The sequence below is a fragment of the Macrosteles quadrilineatus genome, unplaced genomic scaffold (assembly GCF_028750875.1).
Source record: "Macrosteles quadrilineatus isolate MER2022 unplaced genomic scaffold, UCM_ALF_1.0 Scaffold_7__1_contigs__length_78375512, whole genome shotgun sequence".
In the NCBI taxonomy this organism is placed as follows: Eukaryota; Metazoa; Arthropoda; class Insecta; order Hemiptera; family Cicadellidae; genus Macrosteles; species Macrosteles quadrilineatus.
Window position 1 is genome coordinate 43,051,607 of NW_026542600.1, and position 22,175 is coordinate 43,073,781.

The window sequence follows — 22,175 nt, forward strand, 5'->3', positions numbered from 1 at the left end:
TTTCTATATTGCTGAGTTAATGTAAATATATCGGGAATTTTATAGGTGTAGATAAAGGTAATTACGTAAAATGTAACTAGCTAATATATAATTGCACAACTGTCGCAAATTTAGAGAGTGAAAATTTAACTAACGTAACTTGAGTTACCTTGAGTTAGAATGTTTAGTTATACTATTTCAAATATCAACAAAAGGGTATATAGGTCTTCATGATATAATTTATATTTGTATGGTATGAACTTCAGGTTCGTAAGTACACAAGTTTTGTATGAAAAAAAAACAAAAAAAAACAATGAATTATACACAATGAAATCCATAAGTGCAAATATTTAAAGGAAACACAGAAAATAACATCACACTACATTGCTGTGAGGGGATTGTTTCTGGGTAAAGTCACTAAACAATGGGAATCAGCTGTTCAATTAAAGCACAGCTGGCGATTCGCAGGATAGCGTCATATCGCAGCCATTTCATTGGCTATCACATATTCAAATATTAATTCGATGGTTATCGTTGGTCATTATTGATTGCTTATTAGCACTATATTACTGCCAGATTTGCGTGCTTTGTCTAGAATAAATGCGCTAAATTGGATACCGATGATATCAAACCGTGTTTTGGGTGATGACATTAATTTGTTGGCAGTCCTGCAGATTGATCGTTAATGTTTTGACTGATTGGTTTCTATTTATAAATTGAAGTAAAGATACTGTACTTTAATGGTTGAAAAGGAGGGACGATAATTATATGTATACGTATTTAAACCATAGGTTACCAAACAACAAATTGGCATACTCTTTGTGAATCACGGCTCCGAAATATTTTAAAAACGATTGTGAAAATGTTTTTTAAACGTTGAATTGCGATTCACATTTGGTAGTAAATACAAGCGATTCAATTTCTTAAATTACTATTCCACCTATCTGTTGTCGAGACGATGGGAGATACATGGAAAGTGCTAAAAGCCGTTCGTTGTTTTTAATTTTATATTTATGGAGGGTAAATTACTTGCTGTTAACCGCTTTTTAATGGTCAGATCTTCATGCAAATAAAATTATTTATTTGGTTTATTTTTGGATAAACTAACTTCACCAGCTACATGTATTTGTCTAGATAGCTAGGATTTTTCTAGATATGGTAATTTTAGAACAGTCGAATAGCTAAATTTCTTAACAAAAAATAATAAAAACCACATTGAACAATTTACTATATAGAATCCAAAAATTAAAACTATGACAACAATTTTTATTTTATTTTATTCAACATTAGTGAAAATCCATTGGTGTTCTATCCTTGAGTACAGTAGGTAGGTGAAAGCTAGCCCCATTATTTTCAAGTGTTCGTTTTGTATCGTGTCCTTAATTATAATTTAAAGTTTGTGCTGGATTCTTTAGGACTGTCTAAAATGTATATAATGAGATATTGATAAGTTTCTAACTTGTGGGGTATTTATTTATATTTCAATTTTAATTTGGAGAGGGCATTTGTTATTTAGTACTTTGTTTTACTAAGTCTTACAAATAACGTGGCTTGAAAACAAATGACCCAATTAAAATGTTAAAATACCAATTTAAAAGTACTAAATTTTGAAAGTTTCAGTTTAGAAAATATTTTTTCCTACAGTTACCTAACAATGTACATGTTCTCTCACTGATTTGAGAAAGCAAAGTGGCCAATTCGTTCATCAGTGAGACAATGTTAACATTGTGTCACTCTAATTACTTTGTCTCACTCCAGATTTGCAACGTGAAGGCACGAAATAGTGAGCGCGTAACATGCAGGCCACGTCGTAGGCGCGCGAAATACGTTGGCAGCACTGGCTCTAAATCAGCTGATCAGCTGTTGTACCGTTGTATTTGTCACTTCACGTTAAATGTTATATTAAAAGTTCACTTCTGTGTAAAAATAGGTTATGTTTCTTCACCAATTTATTTGTTTTATGGTAACTGTAGGAAAAGTATAATGTGCAACTCGAGTTCAAAGTACAATTGCCTCACTCGAGAAACCATTCCTCGAGTGAGTCAATTGCTCACTTTTCTCACTAGTTGCACAAATAACTATTGTGTAAAGTGTGGAAATAAATACACTTTTATATTTTACTTGTGAATATTAACCTACACAGCTGTATTATATTAATAAATACCCCCGCCACAGCAAACCTGCAAACTAAGCGAATTCCCATTTACCTGGCTGGAATTTCACTAAATTATTCTCTTAAAACTTTCAATTTTTTTCCTATTTAAATATCATTAATTTTAATGAGTAGGTCTACTTAGCCTACTTAGGTTTGCTGCTACAGAGAAGAAAATAGGTTTTTGTATTGAAATATTGATAGCTTAGTATGAAGTAAACAAAAATTCAAAATTTCATCAAAATATGTCCATAGACAAGCAAGCTACAACAGTTGATTTATTCTCCATAAGAGTAATTTATGGTTTATTTCTCCATACATAGTAATTTTAAATTTACACTTTTTTGGATCTTTCCCGTAACCGTTAGGCATACAACAATACTTCAATATACTAAATTGTTTGGTTTTTGTTTTAACTCTACAAAATGGTTTGGACAGAAATAGCAAAGTTTTATGTTTTCAGGGTGAACAATTAGAAAACCCCATTTTCCTCATAAAACCCCCCATAAACCCCTGTTCCCATAGTCCGATCATGCTGGTTCGCGAACTCGTTCAAATCGTAGGTTTACACGTTTATACCAAATTTCATCAAAATCGGATCATTTTTGCTTGAGTTATCGTGCTAACGGACACATATATAAATGTGTATATATGAATTTAAACGGATGGTGTTTTTGGCCTCTGGGGGCCTCAAAACGAAAAAGTAAATCGGTCCCGGGTCTAGGTCTTACCATGAGACCTACGGTAATAGCTTATTCCCTATAACTTATGGGAAATTCGCTAAAAATGAATCTACTTTTGAGAAGCAATAACAAACCGTTTGTTGACTGTTACAAGGACACAAATATTTTATAAAAGTTGAAAATGTCGCTGGTAGTGAACTAGCAGAGGTGTTGAAATATTCATATTCGCGAATATTCCACAGCCGAGCCGCGTCGCTGTATATTGCACGCCTCAGCAGACTGATGCCGTCTCAATGCAGAACTACTGTGCGAGTCTGCAACTTCAACAAGATGTAATCCCTGGCGCTTTATTGTATTGTTATTGTTGCGGAACCCAAACCCCCCACTACCCCCTCGGTGGTGCTTTCAGTTGAGTTAATGCATAAATTACCATTTAATGTACCAGCGTTGTGATTCAAAACCACGCCTTATATGGAAAATTAGGCGGATCTTCGTTCAATGTAAATGATTAAGCCTACATTATAGTTAGCTCAATTGCTTTGTGTGAGAATTTTTACAGTATTGGTATATTTGATGAAACCAGTTAGGATGGAATAAGGATCAAGTAAATTACTTGAGAGAATATTTCTTACAAAAATTGTTAGTGACAGTTAATTTGGGTTGGGATTTTAAAAGTCAAATGGAATACAAAGTGGGGTTTTCCACTTTTGAGTAACCTCCAATGGGATATACAATTAAATATTGAACTTAGAAAGTGTTTGAATTAAAAATAGTAGTTGTAAATACCTAATATAAATAGGAATACATTTGTTCACTATAGTGTTATTGTGATAGAGTAGTGTGTAAGATCTCACGTTTTCAATAAACTATGTGTTTACCAACATTTATTACTTTATATTTAAATTTAAAATCCAATCTTATCTATCTTCTGAAATTTTATCTTAGAATTTTTTTGTTTATAAAATACATGACTTTAATTAGTATACTTTTAACCCCTTTTTACACTAAACACCATGTCTAGATTGTACCTCATCCATTGAACCGAAATGATTTAGATACATTTGTGACAAATATTAATAGCCTAAATGTTTAAATGTTTCACTGTACAGTTGTAGCCATAGAAAGGCATTATTAACAATAATTATTCATCATAGAGTTTATTTTTTAAGAAACACAAATCGCAAGTAGCCTAATTCTTTGTTTTATGTGACCGCCTTATAGATCGGTAATAGTATATTTCATTACTAGGACCGAAAGTGGCATTTTCTGACGCGCGCTCAAGTTTCATGTGTGAGGAATGGCGAACACAGGAAAACCAAATTTCTAGTGCGAGGCAAAGCCGAGCATGTGAGAGTTATTTTCACGTACGAGGCGAAGCCGAGGACGGGAATAATGGAACAAGTGTTGGAAAATCGCTATCGGTACGAGTTATGAACGATACTTTTCATCACGACACAAAAATATACACATACAGAATAACATTCTCAGTAGTATTAAATAGTTTTAGACCACTCTTTATCATTGAAAATACACTTCACAGCGTACATATATTATGGTTTCATAATTGTAGATCTTTTAGATAAATATATTAATAAATACTTCGTCACTTACTTTAATTGACTTAACATTTTGTAATTTGTACCTGTTTCTAAGCTTTCTGTATTCCCCTTCTTATTCCCGTGATTTATATTATCTGGTGGAAGGTGAGTTACCTCTGAAGCTGTTTTCATCAAATCATCAGCAATATTAGACATACTTTGAGCAATTTCAAACATGCACTATGCTAAAAACACAGTAAAACAAATTAATGCCCGTTTCTATATAGTTTAGATTGGGCAACAATAAAAACAGCTGATTTAAATCATTAATACAAACCTAACAAATCACTATCGCGCATAGTGGATGAATGGAGAACTAATTGAGAGCGAGGGAGAGTAAGTTTACAGCGAGGGAAAATCAGCTGATCGTTTTCTCTCGCTCTAAATCAGAGCTTGGGAAACATCTAATTTCTTTCATATCAGCGTTAACAAAAATAGTTACTTTCGGTAAGGAGTGGTGAAAAATTAGATTCCAGTAGTTTACAACTGTTAATTAATTTGTAGTAATTACAGCTTTTTAAGTATGGAGATATAATTTTTTTACCCTCATAAGTCCTAAACATTAAGGTTTTAGGTCAACTAAACATCGAATAATTCTAATTAAGCATACAGACGAATTCAGATAATTGCTCATTATATAAGTTGTTGTTACTGAACAAAAGCAGTCCAATCGTATTTCATTGTTAAAAAAAAGTTTTATATATTTAAAGTTCTATATTAAACTTTCAATATGAGAGTTAAAACATGTTAAGGTGAAACGCTCATAGGTCGGAACCACTAAAATGATGTGATGTGTGTGTGTGTGTGTGTGTGTGGAGCGTTGGAGCGTCGAGTGGATGGTTGGTCGAATCAGCGCGCTGCGCGGAGCGTGCTGCGGAGCGTTGTGCTTGGTATCCTGTATGTGCTTTGAACGTCTAGTGCAGAGATGTATGTGGTGTCATTGTAGAGGGAATGTTTTACCACAGCCGAACACAACAATCTGCTCACAATACGGAAGTGCTCGTTCGACTGAGTATAAGCCCTCTTTTGTTCCCTCGCACCTCTATATCTACACTCCAATTACAGATAATTTTATTACTCATGAATATCACTCATTTCTCCCCTGATACAAGCCCTTTCTCACCCCTATTTCACCCTCATTTTTTATTAGGCTTGCTTAAATGAAATTTGTATTTAAATTAGTAAACCGGTACTTAAAATTTGTAAGGTAAATGTTTAAATTTCCAATTTTTTCAGAGGCATGGTAAGGTTCAACCACTGAAGTTTCTACACGAAAGACGTATTAATAATACATAGATGAATAAAAAGTGTACCGAGGTAATTATTATAATAAATGACCCCGACGCAGCAAACCTGCAGACTAAGCGAATTTCTATTTGCCTGATTGGATTAACACTAAAATGTCTCCTAAAATATTCCCTATTTCAATAGAATTATTGTTTATGAGTACTTAACTTAGGTTTGCCGCAATAGGGAGGGTAAAAGTTTTGTTGTTGTTAAATGTTAATAGCTTAGTGAGAAATAAATGCATTTTCCAATCTTTATCAAAACATGTTTATAAACAAGCAAACTACAACAGTTTACTTATTCTCCATAAGAACATAAGAATAACATAGGAATTTTTAATTTAATTTTTTTTTCGCCGTATCCAAAAACATACGGTTTTTTAGGTGCATAACAACGCTTCAATATACTAAATGATTTGTCTTTCAAGCTTTTCTAAATGGTTGGGAAAGCAATTGCTAAATTTTATGTTTTTTTTTATCATAAATGGGAAAAACAATTTTTACCCCATAAAACCCCCCATAAACCCCCGTTCCCATAGTCCGATCGTGGTGGTTCGTGAACTCGTTTGAATAAATGTAGGTTTACACGTTTATAGCAAATTTCATTAAAATCGGATCATTTTTGCTCGAGTTATCGTGTAACACACATATATAAATATATATACATATGAATTTGAACGGAGGGAGTCTTTGGCCTGTAGGGACATCAAAACGAAAAAGTAAATCGGTCCCGGGTCTAGGTCTTACCATGAGTACTACGGTAATAGCTTATTCAATATAAACGAGAAATTCGCTAAAATGCGTGCACAGTATTACTTTTATAAACATACAATATCCATTGTTAAAACTATCTAAACCTAAAATATACTTGTTGATATAAATATAGTTGTATATCTTTCACTGTTATCTAGTCTATAGAAATATTTAAGTAGTAACAATATCTGTCCAGCCAATAATGATTTTAAAATAGTAGTAATTTTTAGTAGTTCAATTGTGGTACAGCAAAATATTATCATTTAATTCCAAATGTTCCTACTAACAAAGTAAATTGTAACGAAAATACGCTAAGAGATATTTTACCAACCTTTTAACTTCTTGTTTTGAAAAGTACAATTTTAATTATTTCGTTTTACGTACTTTTATCGAATCCGTCCCTCTAATCCTAAAAATTACCTTAGCGATACAAAAACCAACAAGAAATCATTTACTACATCCATGACAGTCATATAGCTGCGTCCTTTTACAGCTTATTATTTAATAAAAATGTAATGGGATATTAAATACAAATGAGAAAATATCTTTTTATAAATCGATAATAAGGCGCTTCAGTAAAGTTTAATGTGTTGCTAATATAAATTTTAAATAGAAACAAGGGTTGTTTACACATTACTGACATGATGAATAGTACTGCATGTTACAATGAAGTACTGCATGTTACCATTAAGTACTGCATGTTACCATTAAGTACTGCATGTTACCATAAAGTACTGCAATATTATTAATAGGAATATCCATAATGTGTTTGCCGTTTTATGTGGTTCACTATTAGTCCCTGAAAAAGGTTTAGTCGAAAATAAGGTAATTTTCCAATATGACTACTTTCTTCAAATTTCTAATGTAAGTTTTACACAGTTATGGTTGAACATACAGGGTGACAAAAAAGTCTGGAAACGGTTTAATATCTTTTTAACTAAATTCGTTAGAAAATTCAAACCTTTCACATCAACTTATATGTATGAAAACTATTTTTTGCAATCATTGCCATTATTTGACCTTCACCAGTGGACGGCCCACGAGGAGTAGGTACATAATCTTTAATGTAAGCATAGGTTGATATGCGCATCATTTTAAAGGTCTGGTTAAGTGGAGTTCATTACCGGAAACCGCGTCAAAAAAGGTTCATCCGTTACAAAATGGCGGCAGTTCAAAGTTCTTGCGGAATATACCTGCAGAGGCCTTAGTATTGGGTGAGGTGAATAAAAGGTATTATTTGGTAGTACGTACTTCTTTACGAAGTATTTACTCGGTTTTCGGTGAATAAACATGCTAGTTGGTACTAGCCTCTAGTACAAACTACGACTTGCAGGTGAATAAAATGCTAGTTCGTACTACCCCTAGTACATACTACATCACATAGGGAAAGTAGTATCTACTAGGCTTTTTCGGTGAATAAAAACCAGTCGGCATAGTAGTTACTTCATTTTTATGTAGTACGCCAAGGGCATGCTTCAGTTTGATCGTTTGCAAATATGGCGATGTTTTTACAAGTCCGTAACAGGAAAACATACCTTGAACGAAGAAATATTGGTAACTGTAAGCAATTACTGCGATTTGAGAATTATAGTGTTGATTTTTTTGACCAGCGAGTTTTTGCCTGGCAATGGTGAAGTTGAGAGAGGAGGGGCACTGTCATCTCGACAGAAAATTGAAGTTTTATTTTGGTGATCCGGGTAAGTTGAGCTATTTTTAGTACAAATTAAAATACCTTCTTATCGGTCGTAAATAAGATTTAATTATATAATAAGAAAGTGATTTAAATAAACGATATTTTGTAATTGGATTGAATATTAATTAGATATTAGGAATTATGAAAAATTGCAAATTAATTGTTTTTTTTTTATCTCGATAGGATTGTTGCGTTTTGTTATTTTCTCTTTTTAGCGAATTTCCCTATAAGGAAGTAGCTATTACTGTAGGTGGCATGGTAAGACCTAAGCCCGGGACCGATTTACTTTTTCATTTTGATGTCCCCAGAGGCCAAAAACACCACCATTCGTTCAAATTTGTAGCAATGCTACTTACTAGTCACTCAACACAACTGCAGGCGCTGTCAGGAATGACCAACGGAATAACGAGAAACAGCTGATTATCGCCACGCGCCTGTTTTGTTTGGCTTGTTTATTAGTGAATCACTCTAGTAGATACTAGGGGGTAGTACGTACTAGGCAGGTAGTACTTACTACATCACATAGGGAACCCCTAGTACTTACTACCTAGTTCTAGCTAATTCTTATTCACTTCGATTTGAGCAAGTGCTAGAACTATGTAGTACGAACTATGTAGTATGTACTACATTTTATTCACCTCATCCATTGGTAAATACTCATAGTCAACATTAGCAGGGAAATCTGAAACCCGGTTAAATTTGTTTTGATGATTGAATACTATTAGTCTATGAGCTAGTTGACTTTAAAATACAGTTAAAGCTCTCAAGCTAATGTTTAATACGAGTATTTGCCCATACTAAGGCCTGTGCAGGTATATTTCACAAGAACTTTGGACAGCTGCCATTTTGTAACGGATGAACCTTTTTGGACGCGGTTTCCGGCAATGAACTCCACTTGACTAACCCTTTAAAATGGTGTGCATATCAACCTATGCTTACATTAAAGATTATGTACCTACTCCTCTTGGGTCGTCCCCTGGTAGAGGTAAAAAAAATTACAATGCTTGGAAAAAGTAGTTTTCATACATGTAAGTTGATGTGAAAGGTTTGAATTTTCTAACGAATTTAGTTAAAAAGATATTAAACCGTTTCCAGACTTTTTTGTCACCCTGTATAATATCCACAAATATTTCCTGTTGAACGGAACCTATTGCCGCAATCGTCATGCCAAGGTACATGGCTCAAGAATAATGTTGCGTTTCAGTAACTCCTCTGAACATAACAGTCAAGAATAACTCTACCGTAAAGTTTAATACTTTTCCATAAAAGGCATCAGACAATCTTAAAGAGGGAGTTTCAAGAAAGGGTTGTTATACAAAGAATATCTTGAAATTAAAAGAATCGCAGAATGAGGCAAATCTACACTTTTAATTCTTAAAATGAATCTACATCACTGATTTTACGTTTGATTAATTTGAATTAATAAATGACCATTACCTAATTTTAAATACCTCTCTTTGCTTGATTTTCTCTTATACATCAAATTTTCAGAGGTTTAATTTTCAACCTATACTAATACTAACTTAAACACAGTTTATAACTTTTAATTACTGAAAACACCATTGGGTTCGAATGTAAATGACCTTTTCTGAAGATTATACAAACACTGATCAGTAATTTTACGAAAATTGACACTATGTATAACATTTATTTATCGTTTCAACGGCTGACGCCAATACATAGATGATTAGATTGAGATACAATTTAAAGGAACTAACAAGATGCAAATGTATAACAATTCAGAACAAGCTACGAGATAACAATAAATACAACAATAAATACAAGTTGACAAACAGGCGAAATTCACAATAATGATTTACTAATTTAAGAAAATTAACATTGTGTGGTAAACTGGAAAAGTACTTAGACTTCGCAGTATTGCGCAGACAGTGTGTGAAAGTTTATTACTTTAAGGTTATTTGAAAAAAAAATAATAATTTACAGTGATTTTAAAACTTTCTTTTGTTGTAAACTGTTTGTACAAAGTCGTAGAGCTCAAAAATAATATTTACGAGGATAAAAAAAACGTGTAAGTAGGAGTACGAAGTGGAAGCAAAGTCTGAACGAACGGGAAACCAAAGCATAAAATTAAAAACATTATTAATTTTGCTTACAAACTGTGGGACACACGTTTAAATAGTTTTGTTCATTTATTGGTAGACCATATTAAAATACTCTGTATAAATTTATTAGTTGGTAGGACGAGTAATGGTTTTAAGTTCGTCTATAAGTTAAGTATTCTTTTGTTTCCCCTGTTAACCTGTATTTTCTTTTAATTTGTCTAGTTGGCGCACAATCGACCTTTAAATTGATTTAACAAACAAATAAACTTAAGTTTAGGCTGCAAATAAAACAATAGTAAGCTTAGCTGCTATGTAGCACTCAGTATTTTGTTGAGGCTAAATTAGTAATCGATTTTGGCGTTGGTGTTGTAACATGAAAATTACAGAATCATTTAAAATTTTAAAATTTTGTAAATACCTGATATTTATAACACAGATTACACTTATCAACTCCTCAGGTGTACGTTGACATGGTTTTGTCATTGCTATTTCAGCAAACTACACTATCCTTTCTCAGTAAAAGGAAATACAGCAAAGAGCGTCTCCATTCAAATACCGGACAAACAAATTCTATAGCATTATTGATTTTTCGCCCCCACACGGATTTGATTCTTTGCGTATGAAAATTCTCTTTGTAATGAGACTACAGAGGTACTTATGTTGAAACCTTAAAGGTCTGGCAACAGTAAAAACAGCCGACTTCAATCGTGGGACCGAGCGAGCTCTTACAAGAGTTTATTCGATTCAAAGAGCAAATCCCAGGAACGGAAAGGAAGACGGTGGTCACTCCCGTCTTTTCTTCTGGATTTCATAATATTAAAGTATAAATAGCTCGATGTAAATTTCCAAGGCGTAATACATTTATTCCAGCTGGGCGAAAAAAAATAATAGATTGACGTCCGCTCATGATATAAAGTAAATGATACGAAGTTGGTCAATTAGTAAGAAATTATTGTAATGCAATAATACAGCAAATTTGATTTCCAATTAATATATTATTAACAAGCAACCTAGCACTGGTACCCCTAAGTAAACCATTTTCTTTACTGAAGACTGTTTTGGCCTTTTCTACGTTTTGTTGTGTATGTTGAAAATATTGATTCGAATATTTTGACTTAATGGAAATGCTGAAAATATAAATTTTATCTTTTAAAACTTTTGTGCGATTATATGTTATGCATACTAAATTTAATACTGTATTTCCCTACGAAATAGTTTGATTTGGTCTATACTATTTACTGTATTGACGATTTATCAGTTATCCTACTATTAATCATATAAATTCAACTGTATCACGTTCCTTCAATAACAAATGTCTTTAGTTTAATTCAATTAGTTTTGTTGCACTTCAAAATGGAAAATAGAAGTTTGAACAGAGCAAATATATGCATGAAAATACTACAAATTGTTTTTATCTTGATGCCGATTTCATAAATAAAAAAAATACAAAAGTCGCACCTTGGAACTTTGTATGTTTGAGTGAATCCTGTAGTAAAATTATCAAAAAAAGCAAATGCATGATACTCAAGACAACAGAGGCTTTCTCTTGGTGAAATTAAATAAAATTGATCCACCGGGGTTTCCCTGATCAAAGAGCTGTTACTATAGGATTTATAATCGTAGTTGAGAAACAATTATCAATTATTCGTAGACTGGGTAGTAAGGTTAGGCTATATTTTAATTCAGTAATTATTTTAGTAAAAATCATTCAAAACCTTTTTTGCCCTTGGACAATAAACGAAAATACATATTAAATGAAAATTACTGACTCAAAGCTATGTATTCTGTAAATTTTGCTCTCTGATTTATAATATCTGTGTAAAGGGTGTGATTCTGATAAGCCGTTATGCTAGTTATTCAGGTAATTATAGTTAAATTGAACTATATTGTTTATTTTAAACAATTACAAAAAATGTAAGTGATCATATCTTCCACCAACAACACAATATTTGATTCCAATATCCAACAATATGCTATTATTTATTGTCACCTATAATTCAATAATTATGAAAACTATATATAATACACATTAAAATAAAACTCTTAAAACATAGGGTCAATATATAATGAGATCAATGCATTAAATCTACGACTATGAATTTTATTGATTTATTTATGAATTTTAATGAGCGAAACAACGAAAGACGTAGCGAAATTTGTTGATTGATTTAATAGTCACCGGAATAAGCGGGTTTATTTAAATTCGTTTCCTAAATAATACATCCCAGTATGTTTTAAAAGGGATCAAATAAATATACATTTTTTGGGCTTTTTGTCGTCCATGTTAGTTTTATACAGTTTATTTGATTATATTATTTTATTAGTTAATGTAAATTATGTTTGGTTTAATCAAATTCGTATTATTTTTGGCAGTTTAAAAATGAATGGATCAAGTTAAATCTCTTTCAAATTAATTTAAGGATATGATAATGAAATAAATTTTAAAATTCAAGAATGGTCCTTAGGATAACTAAACGTTGTCCATTCTCGATACTATGGAATATTTCTAAATTGACTTGTCCTTAAAAAATAATAACTTTAGAGTCTAAACATATGAGTATTAAGGAAATGTTTAATTTCATGCACGGAATGCATAGAGGTTTTCTACCCCGTGCAGAAATGTTTTGAGTTGTGGAAACAATATAATAGTTAATGATTTCAAGGTCACAAACGATATAAAGATACAGTGCAGATGGTTGATGGCTACTACGTAAATAAAATACCCCCGCCACAGCAAACCTGCCGACTAAGCGAATTTCTATTTATCCGAATTGATTTTCAATTAAATCTATTTAAATAACATTAGGTTTAATGAGTACCTAGGTTTACTGCTACAAGGAAACTAATAAACTGTATTTTTAGTAAAATACTTTTTTTTTAGTATAGGTAAAATAAATAAATTTGCCAAGTTTTATCAAAATATATCTATAAACAAGCAAACTACAACATTTTACAATATTCTCAATAAAAATAACATGGGAATTTTAAATTTAAATTTTTTTGAATTTGTTCCGTTACCAATAACCGTACAAAAACACTTTGATATAATAATTATTTTAAGCTATTTAAAAAAGTCTAGAGAGAAATTAGGAAATTTTGTGTTTCGAGGGTCAAAAATGAGAAAAACAATTTTTTACCCCTTAAAACCCTGTTCCTATGGTCTGATCATGCTGGTTCGCGAACTCATTCAATTTTATCCCACCTTACACCTTTAAACCAAATTTCATCAAAATTGGAGGAAAATTACTCAAGTTATCGTGTTCACGGATGACATTTATAAAAATTTGAACGAAGGGTGTTTTGGCCACTGCCATCAAAATGCAAAAGTAAATCGGTCCCGGGTCTAGGTCTTACCGTGCCACCTACGGTAATCGCAACTTCCCTATAGGGAAATTTGCTAAAACCATACGTATTCTCCTTTATCTCCCATAAAACCCCTTTCAAAGCACCTTAAACTAGTCTTCAAAATGTATTGTATATGTATAAAATGTAATCGTTAAGATAAAACAAGAATCATGCTGAATTGTTTTGAACCGTTTACAATTGAAATCAGCCGTTTGTTTTAAATTAACAGTTTTCAGGGGATGATTCAAAATATTAAATTGTATTTCCAAAACAGTGTTATTTTGTTTATTAACAACTAAAAAACTAGTTTAATCCTAATACAATAATGTAAAATGTTAATGTATGTTGATAATTGCTAAAGGTTATCAAATTTATGCTATGTTAGGTAAGTATGGGATTGGTCATCATGTACATTTTATGGAAATAACGAGAAACAAGAGATATAAATAAATATGTAGGAGTCGATCGTCATTTCATTCCAAAAATAGCATAAACATGTTTAACTGTAAATTGCAATCTGACTTGAATAAACTTAAATACTACAGGGTGTTCGAAAAAGGTGGGTCATACTTTACGTATCGATTCCTTGGGTCAAAATAAAGAAGAAATCAAGTATAACATTTTTTCAAAAATCGTTTAGTTAACCAATCTGCCATTTTTTATTTTTTACATATACATTTTTATCTTAGAATTCTTTCAACCGATCATTATGAAACTTGGTATGTATGTTAAGGTAAAAGAGACAGACGACAGATGTTATGAAAAAAGTTGATCTTGATTCAACTTCAAATTTCAAAAGCCTTTTAAATTTTTAAGCTTATCTTACTAAAAAATGGCTGATTGTATGAAAATATTGCTACGGACACTTTTATTTAGCATTTCCAATTCCCTATCTAACGATTTCAAGTTTAAAAAGATCGAATAAGAAATAGCTGAAATATTACGATTTTTAGATGTAAAATGGGGCAAATTTTAAACGACCACCATTTTGAAGTTTTTGGTTGAATCAATATGAATTCTTTTCCTAACATCTGTCTCTTTTACCTTGACATACATACAAAGTTTCATAAGGATCGGTTGAAAGAATTCGAAGATAAAAATGTTTATGTAAAAAATACAAAATGGCGGATATCTGGTTAATGAAGCGATTTTGGAAAAATGTTAAACTTGATTTCCTCTATATTTTGACCCAAGGAATCGTAAATTACGTCCCCACCTTATTTGAACACCCTGTATATTACTGTTATATTCAGTAGTTTTACTTGCAGGGCAACAGAGACCAAGGAAATCAAGTTTAAACACCAACTGAGAGAGACAGAAAAACAGTTATTCAATTCGATCTCTGTTTATACAGTATGGGTTTCAAATCAAATATTCTTTTCTAAATTATTGTTAAGAGACCCTTTATTGGCCATGAAATTTACAAATCCTAACAAAAAATCATTACACTGATTTTATCAATATTTATAACATACCTAGCCATAAAGTAATTTGGAATAATGTAAAAAATCCAAAATTAAAATTGTTTGCGATGATGGTATTTAACTTTAACCAATACACACGGCCTTATTTATAATTACGGCACCATAAAACATGATTCTACAGTTTAACTACTTGCTAGTACCTTTTTAACTTCAATAAAAAAATAAAATAAGATAAATAAGAGCTAATGTTTAGACAAGATTACCAACTTTAAATCACACTGTTTGAATAACTTCACTTGAATAAGATATTATTCAAAGTGTGAATAATGTCTGTGATATTTATACTAATAATAGTACAATATGCGATATAAATACAAATTAAAGAAAAATTATTTTGTCCGATATAAGTTCACTCTTCCTATATACAAAGAACGCTGAAATCTTTTAGAAGTAGGAAAGGAAGGAGTTTTGCGATAGAAATCCTAATTTTTTCGTTTCATAAAGAATGCGGACTATAATACTAAAGATGTCCACGTACTCAGATTCATTGTTCAGTTTTGATTCATCATACGGGTTTGCTAATATTTGATACGGGTTTGCCCAAAGAGTTTATTGAAGTTTCTCTAATAGGTGATTAGGCTGCTCCCTGTACACAGCTCATTAAAAGAAACTTCTAACAACTACTTAAAGAGTTAGATGACACCTCCTTATTAGTATGAAGTGCGATAGTTTCAAGAAAGTATGCATAATGGATACTTAAAAAACAAATGTTGAAATAGGCAGTTATTCTTAATGTAGATGTGAAATTATTTACTTGTAAGATTACTTATTTATCCTTGAGAACATTATAAACATGTTGTTAAATGCGAAAACATGACTTTTGAGCAATCTCCTGTTTTATGGAAAGTATATTCTATTTATAAACGTGTAGATTTGTTTGAATTTGAGTAAATGTTTTGCAGAAGTGTTAACTCGAAAATAAATTACTTCTCTAACAACTATAATTTTGGTGATTTAGTCTTAGTTAACAAATAGACATAATCTATAATTATTTCTCATAGTTCCCTTTCCTATATTAAGGCATAATGGTTATCGTTGTAATTAATGATTATTGCTTTTTTATATTTTTATTATTCTGCCTAAAATTATTTTTTAGGAAATAATATTTCATTCTGTTGGCATTGTTATTAAGGTTGTTTTTGTTATTTTGTATTATGTTGATAATGTGAATGTTGTTATTCACCATAGTCTTCTTGATTTTAGTTAATTAAAATGAGAAATTACAGTTTTATAAGAAAATATCCTACTGATTAGGGGTTAATTGTGCACCTATTTTAAATATAGTTAATTGTTGTATTGGTAAATTATTGTAGTGAATTGTTGTTTATGTACTGCCAATTTTATTATTATTACTATTATTGGAATACAATAATTTGAAAAATGTAAGTTACACTACCGGTATGTAATTGGATCGTCTTTTATTCTATAGTCACATTTTTGACGTAATGTAATGCCGTTTATAAATAAATAAATTAATGACGAATTTAATCGTCTAAGCAAGTACGATAAAAACTCCTTTACTATTAATCCTATGGTTACCAAATTTATGTACACATACGATACATTCACACGATACATTCCATACTCATTTGCTATAAGACTTACGGAATGCAGTGAAGCCCGGGGGGAATGCCCCCTCATGTGGGCCTCCTAGGAATGGTCTGAGGAACATCGGCTGGTGGGGGTCCTCGGTGGGTCTATGGGGGTACGGCAGACCCAGAGGCAAGGGGTACCCGGTCCCAATAGGCTTAGAGGGTCCTTCATCCATCCGCATTCTCCACGCTTCTTGCCGCAAGTGTAAGTCTGTTTTGTCCAATGTGGTCTCAGGAAACGATACATTTGCAGACTTTTTCGATTCGATCGAGACATCGGGTTTCCCTTGAGAGTCTCTCACTACGAACCGTTTGTCGTTGTGATAGTGTACATCTTCTTCGTTGTCAGACTCGATGTCCACTTCGCAGTCAGACTCTCCCGTCAAGGAGTCCGCTTCCCTCATAGCCGCGTTGTCACTCGCACAGTCCCTACCTAGGTTGTCTTTCCTGGGTAGATATCGGTAACACGGCTCTGTATTGTTCTTAGAGTAAAAGAAGTTCAATGGTATTGGCTGGTGAATTTGCGATTTTAAAGGTTTTTTCTCCTCTCTTTGCACTCCCGGCCCAAATTCCTTATCGGGAATGTCTTTTTGACTGTCTAAATGTCCGTAAAGTCTTTCGAAGAAATCGCGCGGAGAAGAAGGACTGGTCTTCTTTTTTACGGTGTCAACCGAAGGAATTTTTAAAAGTACGTTTTTCAAAGATTCACTCATTTCTACGATCAAGTAATCACCGTCAGACGTATCATTAACCCTCCTACAAAGCACTAACTCGGCACAGACACTCGCGCGGTGGTGCAACTCGGCACAAGGGGTCGGTGCAACATTATTGCCGAAACCACAAACGCTTAACTGAGCTATTACGGGTGTTTATGTGCCGATCCGAGGGGAGGAGCCAGTCCATGGGGAGGCGTGATTGGCCGAGGGGTGGTGAGTCCCGCCAATCCTGCGCCTTCTTTGCCTCCCCAGTGTTTAATAGGCTTTGAAATAGAGACCTAATCTTATTTGTATCTCTATGGCTGTTAACGTATTTATCATTCACCGGCTCTTCTTATTGTTATCCTCCGCATTTTCGATTTTAACTTAATTGTGGTATTACGCAACGCGATTGTATTCATTGCATATTTTCTTCTGAAATGTTTTTGTTCATTCTTCATGAGTAATAATGCTATCAATATTTTTATTCGATATGAGCATAGCGCTCAATCAGCGTATGGAAGTGCAATGTGCTAGAATCATTGTCGGCAAATTTTCTCTTTTTTAGCCCTAATTATCTCTAAGACAATTTTTTGCTATTTTTTACATGGCAAACTTTCAGAATGTAGTATTTTGTTTGGATGCATTTATGTAGGGATATCTTATGTATTAACGTTCGTTTGAACGTTAAATTAATGGTTTTGTTTGTTCAAAGACCAGGTGTTTGGTAGTTAATTATGTAAATACATTTTACTGTGCTGCTTTTGCTGGTATACAGGGATTATAATTATACGACATAAAAATAAAAACGCAAACACGGCACGCAGAAGCATTGGGCATTTTAAACCAGCCCAAATATGTTGCTGATCGGACAGAACACAGTATAAATAAACTAAGTGCAAATGAAAACACCTTTTAGCTACTTAAGCACTTATTTATATTCTTAAGTACCTTCCCAGGTTTCCCTTTATTGTAATGCTACTATTTTTAAAAACACCTTATCTCTTATTCAATGGATTTATTTTAGAGTTTTGTTAATCTCATGATTGTTGCAAGTTTACTCAAGATAAAATATATTATGGTCAACAAATTAAGTTACTCGGAGAAAATATTAAGCCTCTTTATAAAATTCCAAGGTTATTCATAGCACATTTTACGCATATAGACTACATATATAACAGACTTTATTTTAAAGGGAAAACAATCAAAGTTTTTTTCCATCATGCTGAGCAAAATATTTGAGTTATTTTTGTCATTGGATAACTCACCTAGATGGAATCTTTTCGTACGTTACATATCGTTCATAATATGTTTTTGTAAAAATTAATTTTCAAAATGCTGTCTTGTAGATATCTTTTAAAAGTGGATAGCACTTAATGGTCTCAGTCTTAAGTTATTACGGTTTAGTATACTATTTTGACCTTCAAATAATGTACCAATGATATTATAAGAGCAATGCTTATACGAGAAGTTATAAATGAATCTGGAAAACATGTAATCTCTAGCAATAAATCCTTTTCAAATCGATTTAGTGGTAAAGAAGTAAAATATCACCTATATTATACGTACATAATAGTCATAATTATCATACATATAAATACCCCCGCCGCAGCAAACCTACAGACTAAGCGAATTTCCATTTGCCTGAATTGATTTTAAATTAAATCCATTTAGGTATAACGAGTATACATGTAGATTCGCTGCTACAAGGAGGCTAATAAAGAGTGTTTTTTAGTAAAATAAGACCCTAAAATAAATAAATAAAATATTAAAAGATAGATAAACAATTGCATGATCAACCGGGACAAAGTCTCAGGTAAAGATTATAGTTAGAAACCTCTTATAAATATTAATTTTTACAACATAATTAGCGGATTTAAGCTCCTAAAAATAGCTTTTCTAGGTGTAGGTTTCCAGAGGTCCCTTTTGGAAATTAAATTTGGGATATTTCTCAGATCATTCAAGTAACTATCAGAAGATTTAAATCAAATAGTAAATGGTTGCCCTTTACGCTCCTTACCAGGTGGGTAGCTTGCCTCCAAAGAAGCCAGTTTGGTGGTGTAAGAGAGCTTGATTCGGCAATGTATGACATATTTGTAATAATTAAGCACATAGTTGAACTGTTTGTTTACGGTCAACACCATTTATAGTTTATATTCTAATCCAATGAAATTGAACAACATGTGATACCATCAAGTTTTGACGCAACAGAAACCAAAGACCTGTGGATTAAAAATTAATTAAAAGGCTACTGATTTCAATAAATATGGATAGGAAACAATAAGTAAATATAACAATTCACAAACGTGGGACTAAAAACTTATTCTTAAAACTATGAATGAAAACACAGTGAAAAAGCAATTGTTACACACCAGAATTATTTATTGTAAATACAACATCAAGAATACAACAGGATGGATTGTACCAGGACGAATTTGTGCAATTCTACAGAATTATCAAGAACCAAAACTAACAATTAAGGATGTAAAAAGTGCTTTTGGTATTCAATTTAGTGTCTGTAAAAAGTATATAGAATTAATCAGAGTTTAAAGAATTATTTTGAACAAGTAACCAATTTTGTACAGCCAGCACAATCCACTTTTGGAAGTATATTTGAATAAGCTGGTAGCTGATACTACCAGCTTAAAAACCGTTTTAGTGTGTGGTTAAAAATAGAACGCCTGGAAACTGCTCAAAACAGGACGGTTTACAGATACACATCCACATTTCACATAGCATCACAACTTTGCAGGGGCTTCGATAACGCAGCAATCAATTTACACTGTGTTATTCAGGCTTAATATGTTTCTTGGTCAATCTAATTGGTTTTCTGATTTGCTTCCTATAAACAAATCTTTTCTGAGCTATTATCTGAATTATTTACTCGTTGTTGTTTTGATATTTATTGTTGAACAGCTGATTAACTGAAGAATATTACTTGAGCGATTAAAACATAACATGATCTTCACAATGTTATATATATCCGTCACAGTATATCTATTAGAATTTCATTTATTACATGTAGAGTACATTGTGTCCGATGGAACAAATGTCCTCATTCTTGATTCGCATTCAGTGTGATGTAATGCAGTAAGGGTATAAAATAAATTATAAACTAATCCCTGCTGCTATAAAACCTCATTACATAACATAATTATGACAAACTGGCTAATGCATCGTTCTCCTTAAGAGCTGAAAGTCATTAAATTATAAACAACGTTTTATTAAATTAAAAACTGTTTCTGTATTCAAATATTTCAAATATAAGTAAAATTTGTTTGTTTATGAAATATCTTCAATGATTAAGAAAATCACATTCAAGGTGATCTATTAATAGAGTTTTGAAATCTACACAACATTGTGGCAAAAAAAAAAAAACACCCGCTATTTATTCAACAAACATACACAACCCATATGTGTGATATATGTGTTCAGTATGTGCTTTATACTAAACACATGGACTAACTTATGGGTTTAAATGGACTAATGTACGACCTGTATTCCAGGCACTCTTCTATTACACTCAATCACATTGTTAATAGACATATTTAGACATTTTTTATTCTAATCCTAATATTTTGCACTATTATTTAATGATTTTGTTGTTGTTATCGATGTTAACATTTTATATTTTGTTAACGATTTTAGTTTGCTTGTTTATGAACATATTTTGATCAAATTTGGAAAATGCATTAATTTTATACTAAACTATTACATTAAAAAAAAACCTTTTTACGCTCCCTGTTGCAGCAAACCTAAGTACTCGTAAAACTAATGTTATTTAAATAGGGAATAAATGTGATATTTTTAAGGATACATTTTAGTGTAAATCCAGTCAGGCAAATGGAAATTCGCTTAGTCTGCAGGTTTGCTGCGGAAGGGGTATATTATTTTGATGTCCCCAGAGGTCTAACCACTATTCGTTAAAATTTGTATATATGATATATATGTCCGTGAACACGATAACTCGAGTAATTTTGGTATGATTTTATGACATTTGATATTGGGTGGCATAAACCTGAATACGTTCCCAAACCAGCAAGATCATGTCATGAGTACGGGTGAGGTTTTAAAACTTGTACACTAAAAATATAAAAATGCCCAATGTTCATTACAGGCATCGAAAAACGTATTGGCTAAAGTAAAACAATAAACTTTGTATTTGGAAACATTATTGTACAGTTAAGGATACGGAGACAATTTCAAAAACACTGAAGATTTAAAATTCTAATGTTGTTCTAAAGGAGAAAAAGAAACCTGTTGTATTTTACTTGTTTATGGATATATTTAGATTTCATCTTTAACTGTTATTGTTTGGTAAAAAAACGTTTTCTTCTCCCTCTAGCAGCAAATCTAATGTTATTGAAACGGAGGATTGATCTGACACTATTAAGGAATTATTTAATTATTTTTACCATTATTTTTATTATTATAGATCCCACCAAATCACTAATGAACTTTATCTAAGTGATAATACCGCAACCCCTAGGTCTAGCCTGAAGTTATGTGAAAAACAATCCCGGGCTCGTGCCTAGCGTCCTAGGACAAAACATAACACAAAAGCTTTTTTAAGCTTAAGATATCTAGGTTTGATAATTAATGACTATTCACCTATAAAATGCGTAGGCGTTATCAAATAAATGTAAATAAATACTTATACGCTATATCAATGAGGGGGTACTTAATGGCATATGAACATTCGTATAGGAATGAAGATGGTGGAGAATTTTTTTGAAAGTAAAATTTTTCCCATAGTTTTATAAAAAGCTAGGACGTGGGATCCGCAATTATTCCACTATAAAATGAAGCCGTCACGCTGGTTAGCATACAATGGTCTGAGAAATGAGCGTCA

The 22,175-nt window shown here is 32.2% G+C and overlaps 1 protein-coding gene across 1 annotated transcript in view; it reads right to left on the reverse strand.

Moving 5' to 3' along the window:
• Nucleotides 1-17,341, reverse strand: part of LOC128998936 (homeobox protein rough-like) — a 34,827-nt gene extending 17,486 nt beyond the window's left edge. Inside the window, exon 1 of the mRNA XM_054425293.1 lies at nt 16,642-17,341. Coding sequence (XP_054281268.1) covers nt 16,642-17,341 — 700 coding nt within the window. The remainder of the gene's footprint in view (nt 1-16,641) is intronic.
• Between the last annotated feature and the right edge of the window lie 4,834 nt (nt 17,342-22,175).